Source organism: Atheta coriaria, unplaced genomic scaffold (assembly GCF_025399875.1).
Source record: "Atheta coriaria isolate IRGN ID8LTWV9N9 unplaced genomic scaffold, Caltech_Dcor_3.1 hic_scaffold_3_pilon, whole genome shotgun sequence".
Lineage (NCBI taxonomy): Eukaryota > Metazoa > Arthropoda > Insecta > Coleoptera > Staphylinidae > Dalotia > Dalotia coriaria.
Window position 1 is genome coordinate 8939316 of NW_027045445.1, and position 26613 is coordinate 8965928.

Consider the following 26613-nt stretch of genomic DNA (forward strand, 5'->3'; position numbering starts at 1 on the left):
CAATCGATAGAGTTTTTCATGGGCATGAAAGATATCTAATCAGTTTTCCGATAGCATCAATATTTCGGAAAATGGGTGATAAATTCAAAACTGAACAAATACAACCACCTCTCCGATTTTCCTCAAACTTTCCAGACTGATGTAAAACAATGTCAGGAACTCATTAATCCAGGTTTGGTTGCGCTATCTTAATTAGTTTTTAAGTTATTGACCATTTTTAATTATTACATCATGATTGATATTTTAATATTTTTCAGTGCTATCTAGTGTAGAAAAGTCCCCTGTATATGAATCTGAAAACCGTTTTTTGTTAGCTCCAACGGTTTGCGAGAAAAGTGAAATAAACTAGATTTTCAGTTTTCTCTATCATTTTATATGTAAAAAATAAAAATAGAAAATTTAAATTTTTTATTGCAGAAAATGAAAGGAACCATAATCCTGGTTATTTTATCTTAGTGAAATTTTGTTATCAGATTGATTATTTTGATAGTAATTAGCGTTTTAATTGTGAAACAAAATTGTCAATAGGGCCTTAAATAAGGGTTGTGGAAGAAATGTTTACTAAAATAAATTACTTATAATCTTCTGCTTTATCATAATCCGAAAAAAAAATTTCAAAATTCCTATTTTTAAATTTATGTCATAAAAAACAGAAACCGTGAAAAGATTTCGTCATAAAAAAGGCAAAACTTTTTCATATTTTTATCACAAATTAAAAGTTCGAATTTTTCAATTTCGATTTCGGATTCTGATAGCTTGTGGAATTCTGATTACTTTATTTATGAACAATTTTTTTGTAGCACTGACCCTTTAGGCCCTATTGACAATTTTATAGAAAATTTTGACTTCGCACTGAAAACATTTTATAAAAAAGTTCGACCCTGTTCTTCGACAGATTAAAATTTCATTAAAAAAAGTTCGACCCTGTTCTTCAAAGGAAAATAATTTTAACACAAAATTGCGGCCCTTAACGTTCTTATATTTATATTAACTTCTTAAAGCACAGGTAAGAGTTCCGAATTATCTCTACATTGAGGCGCACTTATATGTGAAATTCGCAGGATGATTCATGTAGACTGGGTTGCCTATAGTAAGAGTCCACAATAAGCAAAAATACAAATTTATCTATTATAATTGTCTGTATTTCAGTAGAAAATATCAAATAAATAATTCCAACAAGAGCAAACTGAACAATCAATTATGAAAATTTATTAAGTGCACATTTTCCATTGGCAATTACGTGCTCGAACGCTATAAATAAACGTAATAGGCAGCCATAGAGCCAATAAAAACGTCGCACTTCACAATAATATGAATTACGATGTATGAACAACCCTTTGGCCGTTAGCGTCCCCATCCGGGAGAACACAACACAACCAACCCCTCATTTTGCAATAAAAGTAAACTCGTAATCCCCAGCTTATTAAATAAATACCTACCTGTGAGACAATCTGCTGCAAAACAAGTTAAATAACTATTGAAAACGAAATATTTGTATATTTAAATTAACAAATTCATTTATTTCGTAAAGAAACAATAAATCCACAGAAAAAACATTAAATAACCGTCGTAGTTGATAAACAAATATTGTTAGTGATGTCTGAAACGGTCAAAAACCATCGTAAACGATTCCATCGCAATGGTTTTTAGTTTGCTTTAGTTTTTTTCGCCTTTCCAGTGCCATTTGCAATTGTAACCGCGCTACCATCGCCATCAGAGTTCTTTCGAGTCGTTGCCGCGTTAACTATCTCCTTCGGGGGCGGCGCATGTGTGGGTTTCACGTATGTGCGGTAGTAGAAACTGCCGAAGAGATAAAAGAAGAATATGGCTTGCATTCCCAGCAGGAAGGCGATGAACTTCGGGTAGTCACACTGTCTGAAGAGTACTTGGAAGTTGTGAACGGCAATTATACAAAACTGCACCTAAAATGGATACAAAACATAAAGTTAAACAAATATTACCAATTTCATATAGAAAATAGTATATTTACCATTTGCATTGCAGTTAGATACTTCTTCCACCACAAATATTTTTGATATTGAGGACCAAGAGACGCCACCAGGTAATACGAGTACATAATAATGTGGATGAAGGAGTTAATCAATCCCAGAAGGGTACCATGGCCGCCAGGCAAAAATTTTGCACCCACCCAGGCACAGACAGGCATCAGAGAGTGATGGTAGAGATGAAGGAAAGATACTTGATTCATTTTCTTTCTTAGTACAAAAAATACCTTAAAATTCACAAATTAATAACAAAATTTAATTTTCTAAAGGAAAAATATACTTACAGTATCTAAAAGTTCAGTCAACTTGCAAATGAAGTAGAAATAAACAGCACCAGCCATCTAAACAATAAAAATAAATTAAAAATAAATTAAAAATAAATTTATTACGTTTATTTGGCGTTGATTTTAGTCAAAACTTTCTTAACTAATTTATTTCTTGCAGAATAAACCAATTATGAGTTTAATTTGACAATAAAACACTCAATTTTAACCTAAAGGTATAAAAAAAAAGTAAAACATGTACTGTAGCGCCATCTACCTTTAAATTATATAAGTGTAATTATGAATAAATCTCCAAAATAACTTTCATCCCCCATTTTACATCCTTAAAATCAAATTTTCGCAACAAAAAGTAGCCTATTTCCTTTTCCTTGATCAAAAATATTTAAATACCAAATTTTATCAAAATTGATTCGCTGGTTTAACCGTCAAAGCGCCACAAACAAACAAAACACTCATAATATAATATAACTTAAGATTAAATTGAATTAAATTAAATATAACATGATTACTCACTCGTTTTGCACGTGGATCTTCAGAAAAATCAATCGGTTGACACGCAAAACTGTAATTATGCCCCCATCCCCCTTGCAGCCCTTCATAGACAAGCAGCACGCTTAATATAACCTGCACCAAGTTATACAACTTAATAATACCCTTCATCTCAAAGGGTTTACGGTCTTTCATAAAATTGGGACCCGCCCACACACAGAAGTACAAATAAGTGGCGATGATTGTCAGCAATGGTCCTGGGGAAGACATCAAAAACCACTCATTTGTTCTTGGATCTGAAATTTAATCCAACAGAAAAAAAAATTAAAATTAAAAGAATTTTATTATGAGTTGTATAAGTAACCTCCTTTAGTCTCCATCAAATAGTAGTAATACTCGAGAGGTGACGCCATCTTGAAGAGCAAATTGGGCCTGAAACAACAGTATCGATCAATATTAAGCGTCGCGCAAACAATTACACTAGAATTTTTATTGAGTGTTTGTCGTATTCCGAATAAAAACTGCGCCGATTTGGGTCAAGTCGAGTCGTGACCTCGCAGATGGAAACTCTGTATCGAGAAGAAATTCGAGTGCTTCGATTTGCGCGTTACGGTTGATGCATTTAATGCATTCACACATTCTTCTCACTATACACAATGCAAATTGATTTTACGCCAGGTTTAGATTTGAGATTTATCACTCTGGTCAAGTTGAATACTTGTCCGATATGATGCAAGTGATATTTGACTAGTTAACCAATCGTTTCGCTTTCGTTGAGTCGTTAATTCTTTGTCAAACAGCAAAAGAGTCGCCCGGAAGGTTGCGCATAAGCGATAATATTGAATAACGCACTTGACATCCTCGAAACAATTTGAGTCAAGTGCGAAAAGAAAGTGAAACATGTGCTAATCATCCAAAAGAAAAAAATATCCCACGTAAATCATCAACAGGAATAATAAAATTGATAATATTTACGACTACAAAGGGATATTAATTTTTATAAGATTTATTGATTATGAAAAAATTAATTGCGCTGAAAAAATGCCGAGTAACAACGTATTAATTAAACTAATTAATTTAATTTAATCGAGTTTACTGCAAAGGTAGATGCATTGCAGTTATTGATAGTATGTTGGGAGTGGAAATCCGATTATCAAAATAATTGCTGCGCGTGGCAACAATTTGCGCACTCATTTTCGATTAATTACACGTTATTGTTTATTACTCGGTGGGTTTTGATTTGGTTTTTTGGATTTGACCACACAATTATTTATTAATTTTTAAAATATTATTTTAAATGACAAATATGAATGAATGAAAATTTCTCTGTTCTCATTTTTATATCAAGAAAAAGTTTTTTTTTTCATCCAGTAAACAAAAGCAAGTCAAGATTAAAACATAAAGAAATAATAAAATAAAGAAAGAAGAAGGAAATCCCATATGAGAAATTAACTACTTTCAATCAAAATTATACGCTTTTATACAGTGTGTTAAAATAATAAAAAATAATTAAACTCACCTAATTAAAATAAAAACTGCTAATAAAATCACAAATGTATTAAAAATCAACTTTTTTGTTGTGTTGATTTGATTTTCAAATAAATATTAATTTAAATTTACAAAAAAAATTGTGTCTACTGCACGCACTACCCAGGAAAGCGCGCCGCAAACGACTGAGGCTGTTTGAGAATGCGCAGCGCGCTTTTGTCGATTTTTCAAACCGAATCAACGACTTGACAATCATCATACGCTGGCGTAATCACCGATCTCATATTAATTGTATTGTTTTAAGTTTAAACAAGATAATTAATATTCAATAAGTGTATATTAGGTCACAAAATATCAACTTTAAAATAGAAAAGAGATAATTAAACTGATTTATTAAACTTTTGTAGATTTAAATTTGTAATTAAATAATACGGAAATTATTTTTAAGTTTATAAAAGTGTAAATGGTTTGTTGGTTTGTAGAATAAAGGAAAATCCTTCAGAGCGCCATTTAAAGTGTAAAAGGCAAGACTGGAGTAAAAATAAATTAATGTAGTCTAGATTGACGTAAATGTTGTTTTCTTTTTGTTTTAGTTTTGTTGCTTATCGGTGTGTAATGATATATTTAAAAGAAAATATTTTATCGGAAATATTTGTCTAAATATGCTGTTTTTTTGTAGTTTGTCATTTTGTTGCTATTTTTATTAACACGGCAATACATTAAATGCATTTTGGTATTTAGTACTTTTGCTTTTAACAATTCCTATTACGATATATTAATTTAATTGATAATTTGCTTGTTTTTGGACATAATATGAGTTGAAATCGACAATAAAATTCATAATTCTAATTTAAAAAATGAGAAATACTAATAATGCACTGTAACGCCATCTAGATTCACAATATATTAGTATTACTATGACAGGATATACATATCAACTTCAAACCCTAAAATTACACCCTTTCTGATAATCTTTTTAAACAAAAAGTAGCCCATGTTATTTTCCTGTGTCTAAAATACTTTTACACGGAAACTTATTAAAATTGGTTCAATATTTTATACGTGAAAGCGTTACAAACAAACCATCACACTTAAACTTGAATTTAGCTATACCATCAGTTAAAATAATGCCTAAAAATTAACCAAAAATAAAACACTCATGAATACTCCACTAAAAGGGAAACATTTACACAATTTTTTTTTAATTTCAAGTTTTACCCACCTACAATCAATATAAACTAAAAATAGTAACTGCTTTGCAATATCAATAAATAAATATAAAAGGATGTTGACTACTAAATACATTATTCACTGATGTGTTTTACCACATTAAGGTATATTCTATGCAGTGTAAATTCTTGCACTGCGCACATTCACGTTTTATGCATTTGTGAAACAATATTAGCAATAAATCATCGCATTGATGCGGCAAACGAACGAAGAACGGAACACCGCGTTCACATACGAGCATTATCATACATAAAATGCAAGCATGCGGCATTGTGCGTTTCTTTTAATTATCGAAATCAACTATCATAAACAATAAACAGCGCACTCGTCATTGAATTCGCGTCGTTCAATCGAAGGTGAAGTACAAAACTCGACGCGTCTTGACTTACTCTTGTCATTTTGTCATCGATAAGTTAGAAATGCTATTCATTTACTACGAATTTTTTGACTTAGACTCGAAGAAACGACTTACACAACTTTGCTTCGCATATAAAATGACGCACGAAATTTTCCCGGGCGTCGACGGTCAAGATGCTCTTCGTATAATTCGATTGCACTGCGACATTCAATAAATTTCGAGTACGATTCTTCACTTTCAACGTTTCGTCGCACTTTAATTAATTGGATAAACATTGAATTATGTCACGGCTAACAATCTTAGACACAAAATGTTACAACACATTAAAATTTGAAATAAAACTCACCCATATTTTAAAATATTAAACAAAAAAAATTATGATGTAAATAGTTGAAAATGAGTATATTACTACGTGTATATTGGGTTGCCTATGTTAAAAGTCTAAGACGATGAAATTAAGCGATTTTATTTTGATTTAAGCCGCAATTTGTGGCGATATTAAGTCGTCACATTAAAATCATTTGAATCATTACGGAAATATGTCCAACCGCGGTAATTCAACGAAAACAAAAGCTTGTTCCACGTTCTGCGTTCGTGTTGCCACTCGAAATAAAGACGCCCGGCCCGAGCCGAAGCAATTTAATTTAAATTTCAAATTGGCACGTTTTGCATTGTGCAAATGTGGAGGGCGAAATGCGAGTCACTCGCCTCGAAAAACAATTTAATAAATCGTTTGCAACAAATTCCGGAGCGTGAGGACTTAATGGTGATATTTTTCCGTGCGCGGCGCAAACGGTTGAAACACGATACTACGTTTCTGCATTTCGTGTTTTACGTGATTGACACTGTGTGAGTGTGTTCCACTGAATTTAAATCCTTGCGCAGGACAACACGGAAGGACATGTAGCCTACAACACGCCAACCCAACCCGGAACGCGGAAATTTATCGATGTTCTTTACGCTCGATTGAATTAATTGAAAACCGTTTCGGGATTCTAAGGTTAAAAACACAAACAATTGAACCAGCGCTATTAGAGTCAAGTGTAGCTAATAATAATGAAAAATCAATAATCGGGGTTTGATGGATGCCGATTTCCGGGCCGGCGTTTTTCCGTATCAATCAAGTCAATATTTCCGTCGGGCCGGAAAAACCTATCATCCCCGTCAATATTTATCCGCGTCGTAAATTATTTTTCTGTTTGGGCGCTTCTTTGTTCCTCGGCGTGTTTGTTCGCCGCGGAAAATCAAAATTCGAGAAAATGTAGAGAGAAAAACAAACTGACCAAGCGCTCAGGAAATTAATGACCACTGAAAATCAACAAAAAGCTTTGTGTGTGAACGGATATAGGTCGGCGTAGGTTTATAAAAATTATTCAACGACTCAAAAACGATAATATTTTCACTAGCCTCGAGCTTATAAATCATATTACAAGCACTTACATGTGAAAAATTCTTTATGTGAACAGTAAAGTTGATTTAACCGTCAGGAATCATTTTTAAAGTAGGAATTGTTGTGTTTTGTTTGTTTGTGACGCTTTCACGGGAAAACCAGTGAATCAATTTTGATAAATTTTGGTTTGGTGCTACTTAAGACTAAGGAAAATAAAATAGGCTACTTTTTGTCGCAAAAATGTAACTTTAAGGGTGTAAAATAAAGGTTGAAAGTTTATATGGACATTTTTTCATAGTTTAGTTGTAAAATTCGAATCTAGATGGCGCTAAAGTGTTTTATAAACATTTTTTTCATGTTTAAAAATTAAAATTGACAATTTTATTAACAAATTCGGCATTAAAACCGTCAAAAATCAAGAAAATAATTAATTTAACTATTTTTTTTAATTAAAATCAACTTGTGCAAAAGGCATATTCATATCTTGATTTTCAAATTGAAATTTCCTTATTATTTCGGCAAGAAACACGATGCATTATGGAACCTCACGTTCATTATAAATCAAGTCGGTACGCATCGAGTGGTTGTTAGGTCGCAAACGAGCGCACTCATTACTCCCGTCGACGATTTTCACCCCGCTGCCCTGAAGCAATCCGATGTAAAACGACATCTCCCCAATGTCCCGCTCTTTGAAAACTACAAACGTAGGCGGGCGCATTAAAATTGCACACGGCGTCCTCCAGCATACCTGGATATAATTAAACTCGCGAGTGTAAATTCCGCCGGCGACATTTTACTCCCCCTATAATCCGAGATACAACGACTCATAAAATCTAGCAATTTACTTCCATTCCAATTCCGCGTCTGGTAGTTTATTTAAGTTCTAATTCCAAACTGTTTGAATTTAAGTATTTTTTGTTTGTTTGTGAAGGGATGACATTGTGGTGGACTGTGTGCGGTGTTCGGTAATTCCCTGTGAGGAAGGACAACTTTCTTGTCATGCAGTCTACACTACTACCCTTAAGTGCGCGCCTCGCCAGACGCACGCGACAGCAGCTTAATATTCATAGCACCGCAGGAACATCGCGAGAGCGCCATCGACATGCACATAAATTCCGCATCGACTATGTTCTAATACGTCTTAAATTATCATGCGAGTTGTGCGGAAGTGTTCTTTGTGTACCCCAACCACACTCAACCGCTAATTCCAGCTCTCACATATTGAATACAAACATTTTCATTCAAAATTCAAAAAATAAATTTCATCTTTAAAATTAATTTTTATATTAATATAAAAAACGTCGTATTCTTGTCCGCATTCATATTTATATTCGTATTCATATTCATTGAAAGATTTGCCTTCCGCAAATTGTGAAATTTAATGAACGCTCCGTCGTGTCCTGCGCCTTCTCCTACGCCCCACGTCATCTCGACTTCTTCTCGCAGAGACGTATTTTATGCGCGTGCATGCAGATTGAAAAGTGCCCCGCTTTGCGTTGCGCATAATGGAACCCCGAGGCTTTCAAATATTTGCCTTTTATCGAGAGATTCGCGCCACCCTCTTCTCCAAGGCGCGTGTTGCCCTCTCGACTGCCGGGCGCGTTATTCATCTCGCGACCGAGAGAAAATACAAGTGTGGACGTTCAGATGGACCGGAAAACTCGATAAGAACGCGAGGGCGAGCGGAGACACAAAGGGTGCAAAAGGAAGAAACACGCAGATTTTATTTGTTAATTAATTAGATGGAAAAGGGGACTAATTACGTTTCGTGCTCGACGTTTGCCGTCGTGAACGCACTTTAGGCTTTCCGGCGTTGTTTGAATTTAAATTCGCATTGTATTTACAATTATTACTGCGATTACCTATATAAATTTTACAAAATGAAACAAAACACGAAAATTAATTATAAAAACAAGCAAAAAACATTTAAAAAAAATTCTAATTGTACATAAATGTAATATAGGTTGCTTAACTTATAACCTAACCTAGTTTCTCTTGTTTTATTATCAATTTTACAGTTATTAAATATGAAAATAAGCATAAATCCTACAAATTTTACAAAACAAAAGAAAACACGAAAATTAATCAAAAAAACAACCAAAAAATGTTTTTTCTTTGATGCTAAAAGTGAGTAAATGTTAGATAAGTTGCCTAACTAACAATCTAACCTAGTTTAACCTATTTTAAGCAGTTTTGCAACTGTTAATAAAATAAAACACAAAAATTAATCATAAAAGGAACAAAAAAAAACGTATTTTCTTAATTTTAAATGTGTGTAAATGTAACATAAGTTGCCTAGCTAATATGCTAACCTAGTTTAACCTATTTTGAGCAGTTTTGCAACAGTTAACCAAATTAAACACAAAAAATAATCATAAAACTACAAAAAACGTTTTTTCTTTGATGCTAAATGTGTAGTAATATAAGTTGCCTAGCTAATATTCTAACCTAGTTTGGCTTGTTTTATTAGCAGTTTTGCAGCTTTTGAATATCTAAATGTGCATAAATCCCACGAGGCGTTTCCTAAGGATTTTTTAAGAATGTGTAAGCACATGCATGAAGACCATGTTGGTCCTTATCTTTTCGCGTTTATTTATGCGGCCGTATAAACGTCGCGAGGGAGGCGAAAACTGGGCCCTATCTCTCCCAACACCGCGCCATATGTTACACCACCGAGTATATTATTCAAAGTGTTACAGTTAACCCTTTTAAAGAGGAATCATCCCCTTTTTTATCTCAAAAAATAAAATTTTAAAGAAACAGTAAAATTTTGGTAATTCAAAGAATAAGTTTATCTGAACACTCTGTATATAATGATGAATGTGTGTATGAAATCCACAAAATAAAAATAAAAGGATGAATATCTATGTTTCACGAGCGTCGTTTTTACTTCGTTCACTTCTTGCGTTCTTGCAGTTTTACGTTCTGCGCGTTCTTGCATATTCCGCCGCCGCCAGCCTTCGACCGCAAAGTGGCACCGTCTCAACTTTACGCCGCGCGCGATTTTCTCGCGAGCAGCCTCTTCATTCGAGTTTATTTGCACGCCGCGTTGTTTCCCGCATCGCGGAATCTTTGCATAAGTGCACAAAGTAACAATCCGCATGAATTTTACTACTATTTTTATATTTTATTCACTCGCATTTTATGCACTACAAAATAGTGATAAAATATTAATAAACCGGAAATATTTCATATTTTTTAGTAAAAGTGTTTGTTGTGTTTTTTCAGATTTAAAAGATTTGAACGGGGCACAAAATAGCGCGACGGGTTAATGCAATCGGCGACCGGAATTGTTTTAATATTTGAACGCTGTACGCAATTCATATCGAAATGTAAAACGAAATATGAAACATGCGGAAAACCTCGACCACTTTTGTCTGAAACGCAAACAAATCAAATTTTGTCGGCGAAATATTTAATATCGGGGCAAATCGAAACCGAATTGGCAAATACCGGAATTAACAACGTTTTCGATTTTACGCATCTAACCTAACAAAAAATTTTAAAAGCTTTAACATAAAATAAATGATTTCCAATCAAAAATTTTATAAAATATAAACCAAAATAAATAGAAAATAGTATATCAATAATATATCAAAAGGTGAAACGGTTTTTGTCACGAGATTGTAAAAAAGCAAGCGTAATCTGTGACTAAATCCCGTGGCTAAAGTAATTTAATCACGGTCCGTGTTAAAAATATCACTTTTTGTGTCTCAAAACCGTGGAAAAGCTGTCGCTTTAAATGTGGTATTGAAAAATGTACTTCTTCAAGCAAAATTTGACGTAAAATTAATTTTGGACATAAAAAATTATAAAACACCCTGTATAATGAAATATAGGTGTATTCTAGAGTGAATATATAGGAACAGGCGCTGTTAACCCTAATTAAAAACAGCCCTCGGTCCTTTGTTTACGAATTATGGTGTTTTACGACGCACTGATAACAATGAAGTCGGCGACGAAACCTCGCACACCGCGAAATCCTTTCTACTCGCCCTTTTTGATATAGATACACCACATGACCACATATCAAATAACCTCCATGTATCATAAAACAAAGTATCAAATACAAAGGCCCAAAATACAAAATCCACCCAAAATAAAAATTAAAATTACTAAAATGTCATAAACAATTATATTAAACAATATCACAATATCCAAGAAATAAAATAAAATAAAAATATACGAGTTTAGAAGCAGTCGTTTTGAAAGCCAAAGATAAAAGTTCAAACGTCAAATTATAATTGTTTGCGCGGGATGAACCAAAGGATAAAGGACACAATGATTCATTCCGAGTGCTGAGTGTTGCGATCTTCGCAAACATTTTATCATCGTGCGCGCAGTCGTTAATTCCCGCCGTCGAAGATTCTATTAGCGGCGAGAATGCCGTGCTGATAACGCCGGTCGCGCGTCCTCATTGTTCGAGAGGTCCTCAGTGCTAAAGGACTATGGCGAGGTAGTCTGCGCACAATGAAACGAGTACGTAATGTGTGTAGATATGCGCTCAATGGATACGAGGACTCGCAGGACTCACAGGACACTTCAGGATAACCCCAGTATCATTCAGAGGATTCAAACAATCGCCGAGCGTTTCTTTCCGTAAATTGCAAAAATAAAAAGTGTCAATAAAAATCAACTAATTATTTTGTATTTAGTGAAATGAAAATTTACTGCCTAGGCATTAAATAAATTGATATTTTCCAATTTAAGATAAAACAAATTAATCAGCCGATATAAAAATTCCAATAAAACAAAGCTAATTAATTTATAGTTACTGAAATAAGAATTTACTGCCTAGGCATTAAATAAATCTATATTTAATTTAAAAAATTTTTTTTTTTTTAGAAAAATTGGACGTTAATTCAAATAATTGCTGAAATAAAAATATCTATAAAACATATCTAATTAATTCGTATATAATAAAACAAGACTTTACTGCCTAGGCATTAAATAAATTGATATTATCCAATCTAAGATAAAAAATTAATTAGTAAAGATTTAATGTTAATCTAAGTGATTTTAACTAATCATTTCTTGAGATTGTAGATTGTCGTATTCGTAGAATTCCCAATTTAATTTAATTTAATTTAAAGCTTTCAAGGATAACGCCAGGATTTGCCAGTCGATAAAAGGCAATTAATGTTGTGATTTTCACACAAAACAACCAAATTCATTCCGTAATTCGCAATTTTCTTTGTCCTATCTCATATCTTTTGAGTCCTTAGTCCTCGCCACTTTCTCATCCACGCGCGTGCGGTTGAATTCGGCGGTTAGAAAGAGATTACAGATTATTCCCCAGCGGCGCGCGCGCGCGCACCACTCGTATTCATTCGGCCCTAAATTCCGGTTTAGCTCATTGTCCCCGCCGCCCGCAATAGCAATCTCATCCTGGTTTAGTCCTTTCAATGAGTCGCGACGCCAGCCGAGGGACTTTTGATTTTGATTTCTAAAGTTTGGAAACTTCGCAGCTTCGCACTTACGTCGTAAATTCGAAAAGGGCCCGCCGAACGCGCTAATAAGGCCGAGAAGGACGAGAAAGGACGCGCGCGCGAGCCAAGTGGCGGCAGAGGCAAAAAGGAGAGGGTGTCGACGACGCGTTGACGAAGCGTCAGGAGCAGATTAAGGCGTCCTCATTACGGTCTTGTTCGAAGCGGACGATCACTGCGAACAAGGACGAAAATGGCGACAAGGACGAGAAACGAAATCACGCTTCTCGACAGCTACCAATTACAGCCCCCAACATATTGGAACAAATCCAGCACCAAAAATAAACCGACAAATGTTTATTCTTTATTTTAATCCTTAAAATTAAATTTAAAGCGATGAAAAATCACTACAACACCAAGAAAAATTCGCCAAGACGCGACCAGACGTGACTAAAAGAGGTGACGCGTTCGTTTGGTCCTTGCAGGACGTGAAAATGGCGACAGGTGATTTTTCAGACGAACGAGCGTCGTTTTCGTGCGCAAATGATCCGTTCAGCGTGCCGCCCCCGATACATATCACTTGCCACTGCTCGGACGTTGATATATCCATGTCCTTCCCCGGAAGGACCAAACGTCCCGACTCGCACGATTGAAAAATTTAATATTTATAGAGCAAAGTGTAGGCAACCAAAAATACACAAACAGAAAAAGTTTTGATTTTTTTGCATTTTCACGTTTTTACTTGTGAGAAAAGATTAAATTATAATTCCTCGGCTAATTAAACATCTTTTTCACGACGACAGCGACGAGAGAATTGCAGAAATGCGCAAACTTAAATGGATTCGCTAATAAGATTAAATAACGCTCTCGGATTTTTGTCGGCACGACGTTGCGCGTTTATGTTTCGCCGTTTTTTGCTCGTCCAGGACGACCAGCACGGCCATTTCTCACATGTTCGTCGCCGCGTTGTATTTTTCCGGCGTCTTGCAGTGCGCTTTTATTATGATTATCGTTATGGCGTCGTCCTGGAGAGACAAGTTTCCACTTTCTACGTTTTCTTTCTCTCTACGCAAGCAAATGTCCTCGTCCTGAACTCCAAAAAGGACCACTCTCACATTCACACATAGAATAAAATACAAAAAATAAAAATATAATTATATACAGTATGTTATTAAGTAATTTAAAATCATTTTAAAATAAAAATTTTAATTTTTTGTTTTTTTTTTGTAAAAAATATTTAAACACACTGTATAATATAAAAATTGTATAATGTACGAAGCGGCAAAACTGTCCGAAGCTAAACGAGAAAAAGTATATTCATTTCATTTATTGTTATCATTCGGAGTTAGGTGCTTCGAGAAGACGTCGCGGCGGTCCTTTTTCAGCCTCGGCGCGTTTTTCCGCGCTACATCAATTCGCGGAATTCCATCCGAACGTCGCCCGGCGCGCATTCAAGTCGGCGAAACTCATTACACAATATGACAACGTTCATTTCTCTCCTCGCTTAAACATTAAGCGTTCATTACTTCCCGTCGCCATGACGCGAACAGCGCCCGCACAAAAATTCGAGAACAAATCTGCGTCCGTCTTACGTTTGCGCATTGCTCACATTTATTCGATAATAAAATGCAGGGAACGAAGAGGGATGCCGAGAAGGTACAACAGGGACAAGGAAAGGGCCAAGGGGAGTACACGCGCTGAACGTGGGCCGCAGATGGTTGGTTTTCTTCGTTTAATTATCCAATTTATACTTTAATGCGTAGGTATTCTAAATATTTAACATTATAAATTATTTATGGAAGGATGAATTTTTAGTCAAGGGCAAGAAATTCCTGAGAAAGTAAAATTACATCGTTTTTTAATTAAAAAAGAAGAAAAAATATTTTTTTACCTTTCACCTTTAAAAGTGTACTTTAGTACTTTAGCCACGGGGTTTAGTCACGGGGTGGACCTTACGACAAAAACTTCAACGTGCGAATTCAGTAAAAGTAGAAAAAATAGCGTGAAAATCACGTGACTAAACGTTGTTAAACACTCGATTGATTAAACACTCGCTACAATCGCCTTTAATCAAACTCGTGACAAAAACCCTCGTTTAGCCACTTGATACATAATATACCATTTCTAGTATTTTTTCTTCTTCGAAAAAATAAAAATCACAAGACACAAATCCAGCGCCGACAAAAAACTTTTATAAAGCTAAAACCTCCTTAACGCTTGGCTGCAAACCAAACCCTATAAGCGCATTAAATAATAATGCGTAATAACTACCCTTGAAAAACTACACTTAAGAAAATAAACTTTTTATTTATCCATATTTTGCCACACACACAAAATACAAGTAATGCACTTTTGGGAATGAATGCAAAGCAAAGCGAGAAAAATAACCAACCGGCAACCGCTGGAAATGAGAACATGGGAGCAAGTGCAAGGGGTGGTAATGTTCATCAGGCGAGTGTGTCGGGGGCGGCAAGCCGCGCACACAGCGCAGGAGGATTAAGGAAAACATTTGTACTCCGCACATAACGGAGTTAAGTGCGTCATTCCACTAATGACACATAAACAATTCCGTGTTTTAAATTACAAACCCCAAAAAATTTAGAAATAAAAAAATGTTTGGAAAATATTTATTTAGTCTTTTAAATAAAGTTTTCGTAAAAATGAAATAAATTGTTACTTTCTCTCGTATATCACCTTGTATTTGTTGATTCCATCAATAAGATTCAAAATTTTATTTGAAAAACAATAAGAAATGCGATTAATGCACTTTAGCGCCATCTATGTTTGAACTATATAACTATATCTGTGATTATATTACGATATCAACTTTCATCCCTTATTTAACACCCTTTAAACCATCATTTTTGATCTTTTAATAATTATTCTACTATTTAAGACCCAAACAAATCCAAAAAATCATAAATTATCAAAATCTGTGCAGTAGTTCTTGAGTTATAAAAGGTGTAACTAACAAAACTCAATTTTATATACCTAAACATATGTTGTGAAGTAAATTTACTCTCCGGATGTTTTTATTTTTCTGTAAAAATTTTGATTTTCTTCCGGAAAATGTAGTTATTGGCCCAAAAACACTTGTCACCTCCACGCGCCGTTTGTGTTCCTAGCGCAAGTTATAGCGAGTTTATTTTTATCGCACGCTTGTAAGCATCCCATGTAGGAGGGTCGGTTTCCGTAAGGCGTCATTATAGTTTAGTGTTATGGTAACAACTGGCGCGGAAGGCTACGAAAATATATCGACTACTTTTCATAGTTGCCTGACTATATCCTTACCCGAAAAATTTCGGACCAAATGTTTAGACGCGTTTTATTCGAACAGAGAAAACAAATTTGATTTGAAACACACCAACACACACACCCACAGTGAAATAAAAATATGGTCATGTCCAATGCTTGGTTATCCTTGAAGGGGATGAAGAAATGAATCGGTCGCGAATCCCTCACCGACTTATTTCTCGTTTCCGATCGACCGAAGTTCAGCTTTAGAGGTTGAAGATGTCCGCATTTCCGCAAATGCAAGCGCAAAACGCTCGCCTCCCTTGGCCGGACATCGGGAAGACAAGGGACAGCGAAAAATGAACGAGATTTACTCAATTATTTATATATCGACGGGCAGGGATTTTCCTTTGAAGCGAGATCCACTCCCCCAGCAGTCGTTCCGTACTCGAGAAAAACCGAAGACAAAATATAGTGCGTTTTATCCTTGGGAAGGACTTATGTCTCGGACAAGCGCTTTATTTCTATATTAAGCGCTGGAATAGAAGGGACGCTGGATAAATATTGACCGACTACAACGAGGATGAGAATGACTATGATGGTCACATAATGCACAATCTTACCCCCACCACCAGACAGCTTTATTCTTTTGTGTTGAGATGTCAGCGGTGAAAATTTAAAGCAAACAAAGGTAAGAGTATAATAATAATTAATTGTTTTGTGTGTGGCTGAAGTTTCTTGAAGAGAATAGTATTTTAAGGGTTGCTAATGATACCTTGCCGCCGCCATTGTTGCGGTGGTAAATTTATACAAAACAATGAAAATGCTCACGTTGGACGTTTTAGGGTAGAAAATGTAAAATGTGCAAAAGCTCTGCTCTCTACAACATTTACTTCTTTCTATGTGTATGTGTGTGTATATGAGGGGGTAAAAATGCTGCGCATGAGAAGAAACGTAAGAAAATGTGCACTTTGTGTTCACAAATGAGCGCGGCGGTGGAAAACCACGAGAAAAGCTCGCTGAAAATCGGCGCGGATCATTTTGCAGCGATTGTCGAAACAAAACGGCTAATTAGGAGCGCGGATGTTTCGCCAGACGTTTTCGCCGGAGAAAACCCACCCCCTGAACCAAGAGAAAACTGTTGAATCATGCCGCCGCCCCGACTCGATGCTTCAGTCTATGAAATGCGCTGCGCGCACATTTCTCATCATCATTTATCCTTCTAAAAGATAAAAATATACACTGTGTTTAAATACAAACAAAAATCAACAAAAAATCAACCCTTGTTTGTTTTCTTTTTGTTTTTAAATTGTGTTGTGTATAATAAGCTTAGAATTTTAATTTAAACGGGGTGAGTATTTCTGGAAGGGTAGCGCAGCGCAGGTGAAAGATTTTGAGCGACGGATTGTTTTCTTAACTGCTTCATCAATTCACTTAAAACTTTATTGCTTTCTCCCCGACATGAACGGGAGAAGGGGGTGGCACGTCTCACAAAAGTCTTGAACTTTTAACTCGCAACCCCCAGCCGCCCGGCCGACAGCGCGAGCTGGCAGTTTTAACACCTGCCGCAAATTTACACTCTGCACTTTGTACTTTACGTTTTGTTCGCTTTTCACTTGCCGCACGCGGCGGAGTGAAGAATTTCGAAAGCGGAACAATGTACAATGTATAAGGGATGTTAAAGTTGCAACTAAGCAATAAGCAAGCAACCGGTCTATGCTATGGAAATGCGCAGATGGCTGAATAATGTAAATCTTTTGTTTTAGTTGTGTAGATATAAAAATTTATATATAAAATGAAATTTTGTTAGTTAAAACGTTTATAACTCAAGAACTACTGGGCAGATTTTGATGATCTATGATTTTTTGGGTTCGTTTTAGACCCGAATATGAGAATAACTATTAAAATTTTGAAAATTATATCTTACAGGGTGTTAAATAGGGGATTAAAGTTGATATGGACATTCTATGATAGTTATAGTTAAATAAGTGAATACTAGGTGGCGCTAAAGTGCATTATTTGCATTTCTCTAATATTTAAAAATAAATTTTAAATTTTTATCGACAAAATCGGCACATACAGGGTGATAAACAAAAAATAAATAAATAAAATTTTTCTTTAAAAAACTACGTTGACAAACTCGCCTAGTATGTTATGTATGTAATTCTTATACCAAAACTTTATTTATCTAGATAATTCCGGAAGTTGTTGTACGAGTAGTTGTAGTTGAAACATTAACCAGAGTTTTCATCCCTATTTCGACGGCGGCGGCGGCGGTGAGCGCAGCATTGTGTGTTAATTAATTAAATCTCGCAATTTAGATAATTCCTGTCGGCTAATGTTACTCTCGGCGCGCGAGTATACCAGTATACGAGCATATTTCCGGTATCGCGATGGCGCTCTTTTGTGTGCGCGCGCTGTGCAAATATCACCAACCCCAGTTGGCAGTGCAGCGCGCTCGCGACCGTTAAACAACTGTTCGGGGTACATTTATTTAATTTATATCAACATGTACCAACTGTAATTCCATATATGAAATCTGTACAATCGGCAGCACACCGGAAATGACTCAATTTGTATGGCGCTGCAATTGGGATGTTTAAACAGTAAAAAAATTAAAACTTACCATTACTAAACTTAGAATCAAGAAGTGAATGTTGAAAAATTTCTGAAACAAAAATTTTTATTAAAAAATTGTAGTTTTTCTCCTTTCCTCTTTAAAATAGAATATTAAGCTCCACCCCGTGACTAAAACCCATGACTAAAGTACTTTAGTCACGGCCGTGAGAAAAGTGACACTTTAAATGTAAAAGTCGAAAAATTAAATTAAAATATTTTAGTTTCACTCAGAAATTGAAAAAAATGAAGAAATTTATTGTAATCCGTTAATAATTGAATATTTTCCTATGTTTAATAATTAAATCCTATATTTGATAAGCTTGAGAAGAGATTTCCCGGAACGGACGCGCATTGTTCCATTGTTACCTCACAAACGTAATGCAACGCAAGTGCATTCAAAATGGCGCTACATCCGGTCTGCGGTCGCCATTATTTGCTCATGTCTAAACTAATGAATTACGAATATTTGTAAATTAATAACTAACCCTCGAATTGCGCCCCAAAACAACCCTTAAACTTTCACACAACCAAATTGCCCGCAACTAAAACAAAACAATAAAATTTAATGTACTAATGTGAATGACAACATAGTCATACAATAGGTGCGCTGAATGGATGGCGGTTTGCATTGCAACCCTTATTGCAGTCCACAAATAAGCAATGCTGAATGGTGTGCGCGAATATGTCTGAATGCAGTCGCGATAGTCGAGATCGAGACCACAGCCGAAATGAGCAAGCCATGGTTTTGAATCAAAGCGTAACTAGTGTACCACCCGGATTCAATATGGCGCTGGTGAAAGGAATCGGCCATAGTGGCTACGACCAGACCAGACGACAGACACCAAAGCAGTGCCTTTATCTCGAAGCAATATAATCTTCATTCCCTTCTCCTGGCGAATTGTAAACACTCGAACTGCGGTGCAGCAGTACCTATACACTCGGGTGTATATTTGGTTGCCTATTCAGAACATCACATACGTGTTAAATTTCATGCATTTCATCATATCTTCATTACCAACAATAAACCAAGGAATTAATTGTGATGGGTTAGACAGGGGGGTGAAAACCACCCCTTATATACTAATTGAAATAGTTTCATGTACTCTTTACAGTCATAAACAAAATAAATTGATTTCCAGTTTAGTTTGAGTTACGGCCGGAATTAAATGCGTAATGTTTACTGTCGTCAATAATAAATTAATTAAACGTGAACAGCACACCTGGGCACCACAGTAAAGGACAATAAAGGATAGTATGGGACTATAAACGATAAACAATTTATATTTGAAACTTCCAACTTCTAATCGTTATATCTCGTCGAAGCTGGCGCGATGCTTTGTTTCGATGCCGGAGTTTTTAGTAGCTGCAGAGGTCGAAGAGGGTTGATGGTGGTGGTGGTTGGCGCGACGGTGCTTTAATGTTTTAATGCGCTATTAATTTATCGACGTCCGTCGTCGAGATAAGGGCACGCTTCGGTTTTATAGATTACGTGCGCGCCATCTAGACATTGATATCAAAACACAAACAAACTGGAATTAGCAATCGCAAATGTCTGGGATGGCAACATTAATGAATCATTAGAGATTTTTATGTTCCATTATATACAGGGCGATTAAATAAAATGTAAAAAAATACTTTTTTCAATTTTTTTCTTAACTATCATCCACTAGATGGCGCAATTTTTTAATTTTAATTTTACAGATGTAATATTAGATAATCCACGAATAATATACAAAGTGTTCAAATAAAATTTTAATTTAAAAAAATAAAATTCTGAGCTATTATCTGTTAGATGGCGTTTTTTTAAACTTTAGAGATTAGTATAGATAAGTCAAGTGTATTATAGATATATACCCGCAATTTGCAAAATAGAAGATGCTAAGTCAGTCGTATATAATAGAAATCAATTTGGTTTCGCGTTTAATTTCGCTGAGTGCCGCACGGTCGCCGTTAAACAAAGCGATATTAAACGCATTATCGAGACGTAACGTGTGCTGCCTACATCTGCGCACGCCATTTTAACTCTAGCGATTTATCGCGTCGTTAACGTCAAAAGCACGTACTAGGATAAATTTTAATGAATATATTCATAGTAAAATACTTAATTTTTTCTCCTTTCAATAAATCTTAAAAATGATTTAATGATGCTTAGCAAATGAATTAATCAACAAAATCAAACTTTGTTCTAGTTTGTTTCTTTCTGTGACATTTGGCAGCATTTTGTGTAGGCGATTTGTATAAATGGTTAATTAGTCGAACGGCACGTAGCGCTAAAAGTGTGATTGACACCGGGCGTCGGAGGCGGCGAAAAGGTCCCCGCCCCGCCCGCCCGCCGGTCGCGGAGTGACGGCGGGAACGTGCGCTGATTGCGCTCGTTTTCCGGCCTGACGCGCCGTCACCCCGGAGCGCCGCTCCCCCCTTCCACGGCAGCCCGTTGTCAGCGAAATAATCAACCGAATCAACGATGGAGGCCATCCATTCTTCTCCGGATCGCACTTCCCCGTTCCGGATCCGGTTCTGACTCGTACTCATCCGCAGTCATTACACTAACATACCATATGTTCGCGGAATTAAAAAATAATATAATATTTTGTATTGTGAGGATATTATCAGACACACTGTGTGTATGATTTTAAATTCGGAGATCTATATCTGGATTGCAGGTCGTTTTAGGTCGAAGGCGCTTAATGAGCGACGTGAGGAGGGACACGACACGTCCGCGAGTCCATAACTAAATCAACTCGAAAAGGGTCCTGCGTCCTGGGGGATTTATTTATTCATCGCCTTCGAGTCGAGCAAGGACCCGAAATAGTGGAGGGCATTAACGACTGCACAGAGTAAGCAACCTCCGGGTTGAGTAATTTATGTAAAATTCACAGACGCCAATATGTAGGCAACCAAATATTCCTAATGTATTTATGTGGTGTATATTTGGTTGCAGCGGTAAAGATTCTTGTGCTGAGATTTTATGTTTGCGTTGTTTTTTTATCCAATTAATTTTGTTTACTTGTTTATTTGTTTGCGTTCGCTTCATTTCATTCGCGGCGGGCAGCACGCTTTGTTTGCGGTAATGATCACTCTCGATTCGTATTTATCGACTGCCGACGTCGACCTTTGAACTCTTTTGCTCCTTCGTAAGTTCAAGTCTCTATACTTGTGATAGGAGAAAAACGTTTTCACCTTTTCATTCAGACAGAAAACTAAATTCAAGAAGAGAAAAACAAGCAGTAAGCTTCGTTTAATTTAAACATAGTATAAAAATGCTTTTTGGCACTTTTATGCCTATATCTTTTTAATTTCTTGACGGATATCTATAAATTATGCATTTTATAGTTAAGAAAATCCAAGAATTTCAATGATTTCTAAGGCAATGTCGTAAAAAACATATTTTTGTTCATATATACTTTAAACTCTGCTTAAACCTTATTAAATAGATCAAAACAATGTGCAACAAACTTGTAATTCTTCAAAATATCTATAAAAATGTCCTAAAACTTTAATTGTAATTTTTTACTTCTTTTATTTTACTCAAATGTACAAAAAAGTAAAAAATAGGAAACTTATCGTAGCTATTAAACAGTTATTAAACAAAACGTAGTAAAAATATTGCAATGTTTGTGAAAACAAGAACGGTTGGTGAGAAGAGCTAATTGACACACCGGGGGCGGCGATATCGGCGGAAAAGCCGAGATATCAGTAGATATTTTCCAATTATTGGCTAATTTGTAACAAACGAGTAAGCCAAATAACGCACAGACCACAAAGCTTTTAAATGATAAAACAGAGATCCCCAACAGGTGGTAATAAACTTAAAACAGAATTTCTTATACTTCTAATATTCTAAGAATCCCCTAAAAGAAAAAATCACTGTGAAAATTGATTTTAATTCTTTATTATTTACCTCTTAAATCTTTCTATTTTTTTATCAATAAAAACTTTCGATTAAAAACTGTTTCTAAACGCGAGAATGCCAATAAAAGTTTTATTATTAATTTTCCTATAAACCAGCACCGCCTCGCCGCCCCCGAGGATTGCGGTGCGGCGGCGGTGAAAGCGGTGAGCGAGCAGATTTTACGCCATTTGGAAAAATAAACTTCCCGACTGCCGAAGAAGAAAACCCTGCAGCACATCGAAGAAGCCAAGCAATTAATTGCACCGAGAATGAAACAATTAAACTTTTTGCTGCAGCCCCCGAATGCCACCCCCTGCGCCATCACGGATAGAAACCATGCGCCGCCTGCACTAACGGAGAAAAGCGACTGGAGTTGATTAATTGTGCGGTTGAAATTGAAAATCGTTTTCATATCGGCGCCACGACCATTGCCCTCAAGGGTTGATTTTAATACTTTTCATTAATTTCATTTAATTTAATTAATTTCATCAACTTTGTTTCCTTATTAATTAATTATATTTTTTTACGTAAAAAAATATTTTTGATAGATTTTTAAATGTGAAAAAGTGAAAATGTTGGAAACGCGTCAAAAATGACAATTTGCCAAAAAGTCAGGAAGTGGAAGTAAATCAAGCAGAAGAAGACATCAAAATTGCCGAAAGACGACAAAAAAGACACCAACCCCCTTTGGAAGAAGAAGAAAAAAGAAAAAAACTAAAGCTGAGAGAAATTTCGTGCGTTACAAGAGTTTGGCGAGTTTTGGGAAACAGTTCGCGTGTATTATTAACTCGCCATACGTGGTCCTGGATCATTTCCCACCCCCGCACGTACCGCCCGTCTTTCTCCTTTCCACCCCTCCGGCATCACACTTTCCAAAACGACGTCGTTTATTGTTATTGATATTGTTATGATCTTTTTTCATTTTGTGCAATTTTCTTAATATCCACCACTCAAAAAAAGCAATAAATTTTCAACCCCCACCCTTAAATCCTTAATCCACACATGTTTAACCCTTATCACAACAAAAAATATCAAAAATATTTTTTGAACCAAAACTTGATTTATTTACACAAAAAAATAAAAAAAAAAAAATTTCATCCCTTAATTTTTTCCAACCTAAAAATGTTGTTGTAATTAACCTAATTTTAATTTTCATACCTAGACGTATTTATAAAAATGTGTTTGTCTTAATTCCCAGCACGTTTGTGCTTTGGCACGACCCCAAAACGACCGCCACCCCCGTGTGTTAGCAAATCCGCGCGCCGTGTTTTCCACAGCCCCCTCGAGGATTATTAATAATTAAGAAATATTATTTCAATTTGGTCTTTTCGTCGCAGCCGCCTGGCGCGCGCGCGAGCAACACACTAAATAAACGCTTTTATTGCCGTCGCCTCCGCCAAGTTATGACGCCGTCGGCGGCGTGCGTTTTCTCAAGGTGTTTAATGAACTCGAAACCGGCGCGAAACTTTCGAGCGCGTTAAGTTTTTCGTAATGAATCTAAATTGTTCGCACTTTCGCCGCGCATAATTCTCCCAAGAACAATTAAAACATTTTATGGCGGAGAGGTGGGAGAGGGAGTAGTTCCCTTATTATTATTTACACTTCTAATTTTTTATTCTATTAATATTCAAGTGTATAAACAAAAAAAAAATTTTCTTTTCAATTTTCAGCTTTTAATGTGTTTTTCCGAGGTTTTGAGACATAAAAAGTGATATTTTAAACATGGAGGCCAAGGCCGTGCCTAAAGTACTTTAGTCACGAGCTTTAGTCACGAGCTGGAACATGCGCATTAGAAAATACATTGAAAAATTAAAAATAACGTAAGTATCACGTGACTAAACTTTATTATACACTCAATTTATTATTCTAGTGACTAAAGTGTCGTTTAGCGCACTTGATATTTAAAGTACCAAAATAAAATTTCCTAAAGTGTGAAAGGGTGGTTTTATTTAACACAATGTCCCCATTGTTGCCGTTCCCTGACCAGAACAAGAATCTTCCTTCCTGAAGAGTGGTTCTTCAGACGGATGCGCGTTTTCTTGACATTGTGGGCCGAGGGTGAATAAGAAATGGAAAATTTCGCGGTACATGAATTATGCATCCGCGTATCATGACCAACTTTTCCACCCTCGCGAATTTCACTTCACAGGGGCGGCAAACACGTCAAATATGCGTCTCTGGGTAATGCGTGTACAAAGGAATTCATCAGACGCGGAAAATAAAAGAAATTAAAATTTCCCCGACGCGCGGAAAAAAATGTTTTCCGGATAAATTTAGTAAATGTCATGTCTTGCATTTGTGCGCAAATCCAATAAGCCGAAATTGCCCACAATCATCAGCGTTTTCCACCGAGGGTATAATATCGTAAGACGCTTATGCTTCGATTCGTTTAATAAGTAGGAGAAAGGACGACGACGCACCGCAAAACCATTCGTCCCGGTGCGCGCTGATGCTCTGATGGGTTTAGAACGTAAAACGCAGGAAGAGCACGCGAGCAGCTTTCGTCCTGCCGCGCGCGGCGCCACAAACACAACCGCAGTGCATGAAAGGATGCGCTAAGCAAAACTCCCACGTGGTTGGACTGATGGCCCCCGACGACGTCCTCGGGGAGCGCGCTGTGCTGTGCTGAGGGCAAACTTTAATCCGCATATTCCTGCGAATACCTATATTCTATATTCGCGCGCAATTCTATAAATTGCTTAGTCAGGACTCGGGAGGTCTCGAGACTATTAGGTGCGTCTTCGCAATGGGCGAAATGGCGAAATGGCATTATGCGAGCGAAAGCACGAAAACATAAAATTTCATAAAGCAACGAGAGCGGCGGAAAGCGCACGAATAAATTAAGTTTTAAGGATTAGGTTAAATAAGTTTATACTTTTATTGTGAATCTTTATAACTAATTTTCGAGACGTAAAATTAGAATTACGCGAATGTAAAACCCTAGAATGCGATTTTATTTCTTTTACACTAAATAATTTGCATTAAATAAAGTTTTTTTTATTATTTTTAATCTTTTTTTGCAAAAAAGTTAAAATAAATGGCTAAAAACTTCGAATCTGTCAATAAAATTTCAAATTTTATTTTAAACCAAAGAAATATTCTATTATTGCACTTCAACGCTATCTAGATTCAAATTTTATTACTAAAACTATGAAAAAACGTCCATATAAACTTTCAACCCTTATTTTACACCCTTAAAATTAAAAATTAACGATAAAAAGTAGTCTATGTTATTTTCCTTTGTCTGAGTTATTTCTACACAAAAATTTATCAAAATTGGTGCAATAGATTTTGAGTTAAAGAATGACAAACATACATATACTCATATTTTCGTCAATAATACTAATTGGAATGAATTTCTTGTTTTCTAAAATAAAACAAATTATTGAAATAAATTTCAAAAACATTCCAAATTCAACAAACGTAAACGCACCAAAAAATTAATATCGACTAGGAAAGCCCGAAAGTCGCAAACGGATTAATTCATACGCGCACACACGTGCACCCGGATTAGGGTGTTACTGGCGGGCCGATTGGAAATTGTGAAACGCGAAATTGCATCGCGACACACATCGAGTCCTCTCAGGCTCTCGAACCATACACATTACATTCACACAAACACTCCCACACCTATATGAATACGAATACACACACCTATAACCCGACGCAACGCGCTTAATACGTTTGCGTACGCTTTTATAGATTATGCAGCGCATTAGTTTTGTAAAACTGAAAGGCGGATTACGCTCTTGCAGCACCCAGCCAACAAAACGCGCACGGCTGCGCTGAGCGTCCGCATAGTTTTCAATTTGGATTTTTCCGACTAGACGCAAATCCCTGCATCCCTACATAAAGTTTAATTTTGATAAAATTACCGACAAAGTCGATATAACTTTTGTCGAAAAAATATTGGAGATTTATTTAATTCCGGAGATTTGAATTTTGTGTGTATACGCAGAGATTAATCGTCGGTAAAAATTTAAATTTAGTTTAATTAAAGTTTTCATACATAATTAAACAGAAAAGGATAGGAAACCTAATTAAAAAATGAATTAATAGCTAAAAAAATGAAAATTTCTCAGAAAAAAGATATTTTTGGCACAAAAAGAAATGAAAAACTAAATAAAACCAATTTTCCACAGTTTTAAGTCACAAAAAGAGGTATTTTAAGCACGGACGGCCATAGCCGTGACTAAA

At 35.9% G+C, this 26613-nt stretch overlaps 1 protein-coding gene across 2 annotated transcripts in view; it reads right to left on the reverse strand.

Moving 5' to 3' along the window:
• Positions 1–1491: 1491 nt before the first annotated feature.
• Positions 1492–26613, reverse strand: part of LOC135789496 (very long chain fatty acid elongase AAEL008004-like) — a 36121-nt gene continuing 10999 nt past the window's right edge. The window contains exons 2-7 of one of the 2 annotated variants that reach the window (XM_065299343.1): positions 18532–18573; positions 3144–3211; positions 2804–3075; positions 2291–2347; positions 1991–2233; positions 1492–1922 (exon numbers count right to left, since the gene is read on the reverse strand). In XM_065299343.1, the coding sequence (XP_065155415.1) occupies positions 1647–1922; positions 1991–2233; positions 2291–2347; positions 2804–3075; positions 3144–3192 (897 nt within the window). In that variant the 5' untranslated portion in view covers positions 3193–3211; positions 18532–18573 and the 3' untranslated portion in view covers positions 1492–1646. Of the gene's footprint in view, positions 1923–1990; positions 2234–2290; positions 2348–2803; positions 3076–3143; positions 3212–4298; positions 4479–18531; positions 18574–26613 lie in introns of those variants that run through there. The other variant, XM_065299342.1, reaches the window with a different exon arrangement.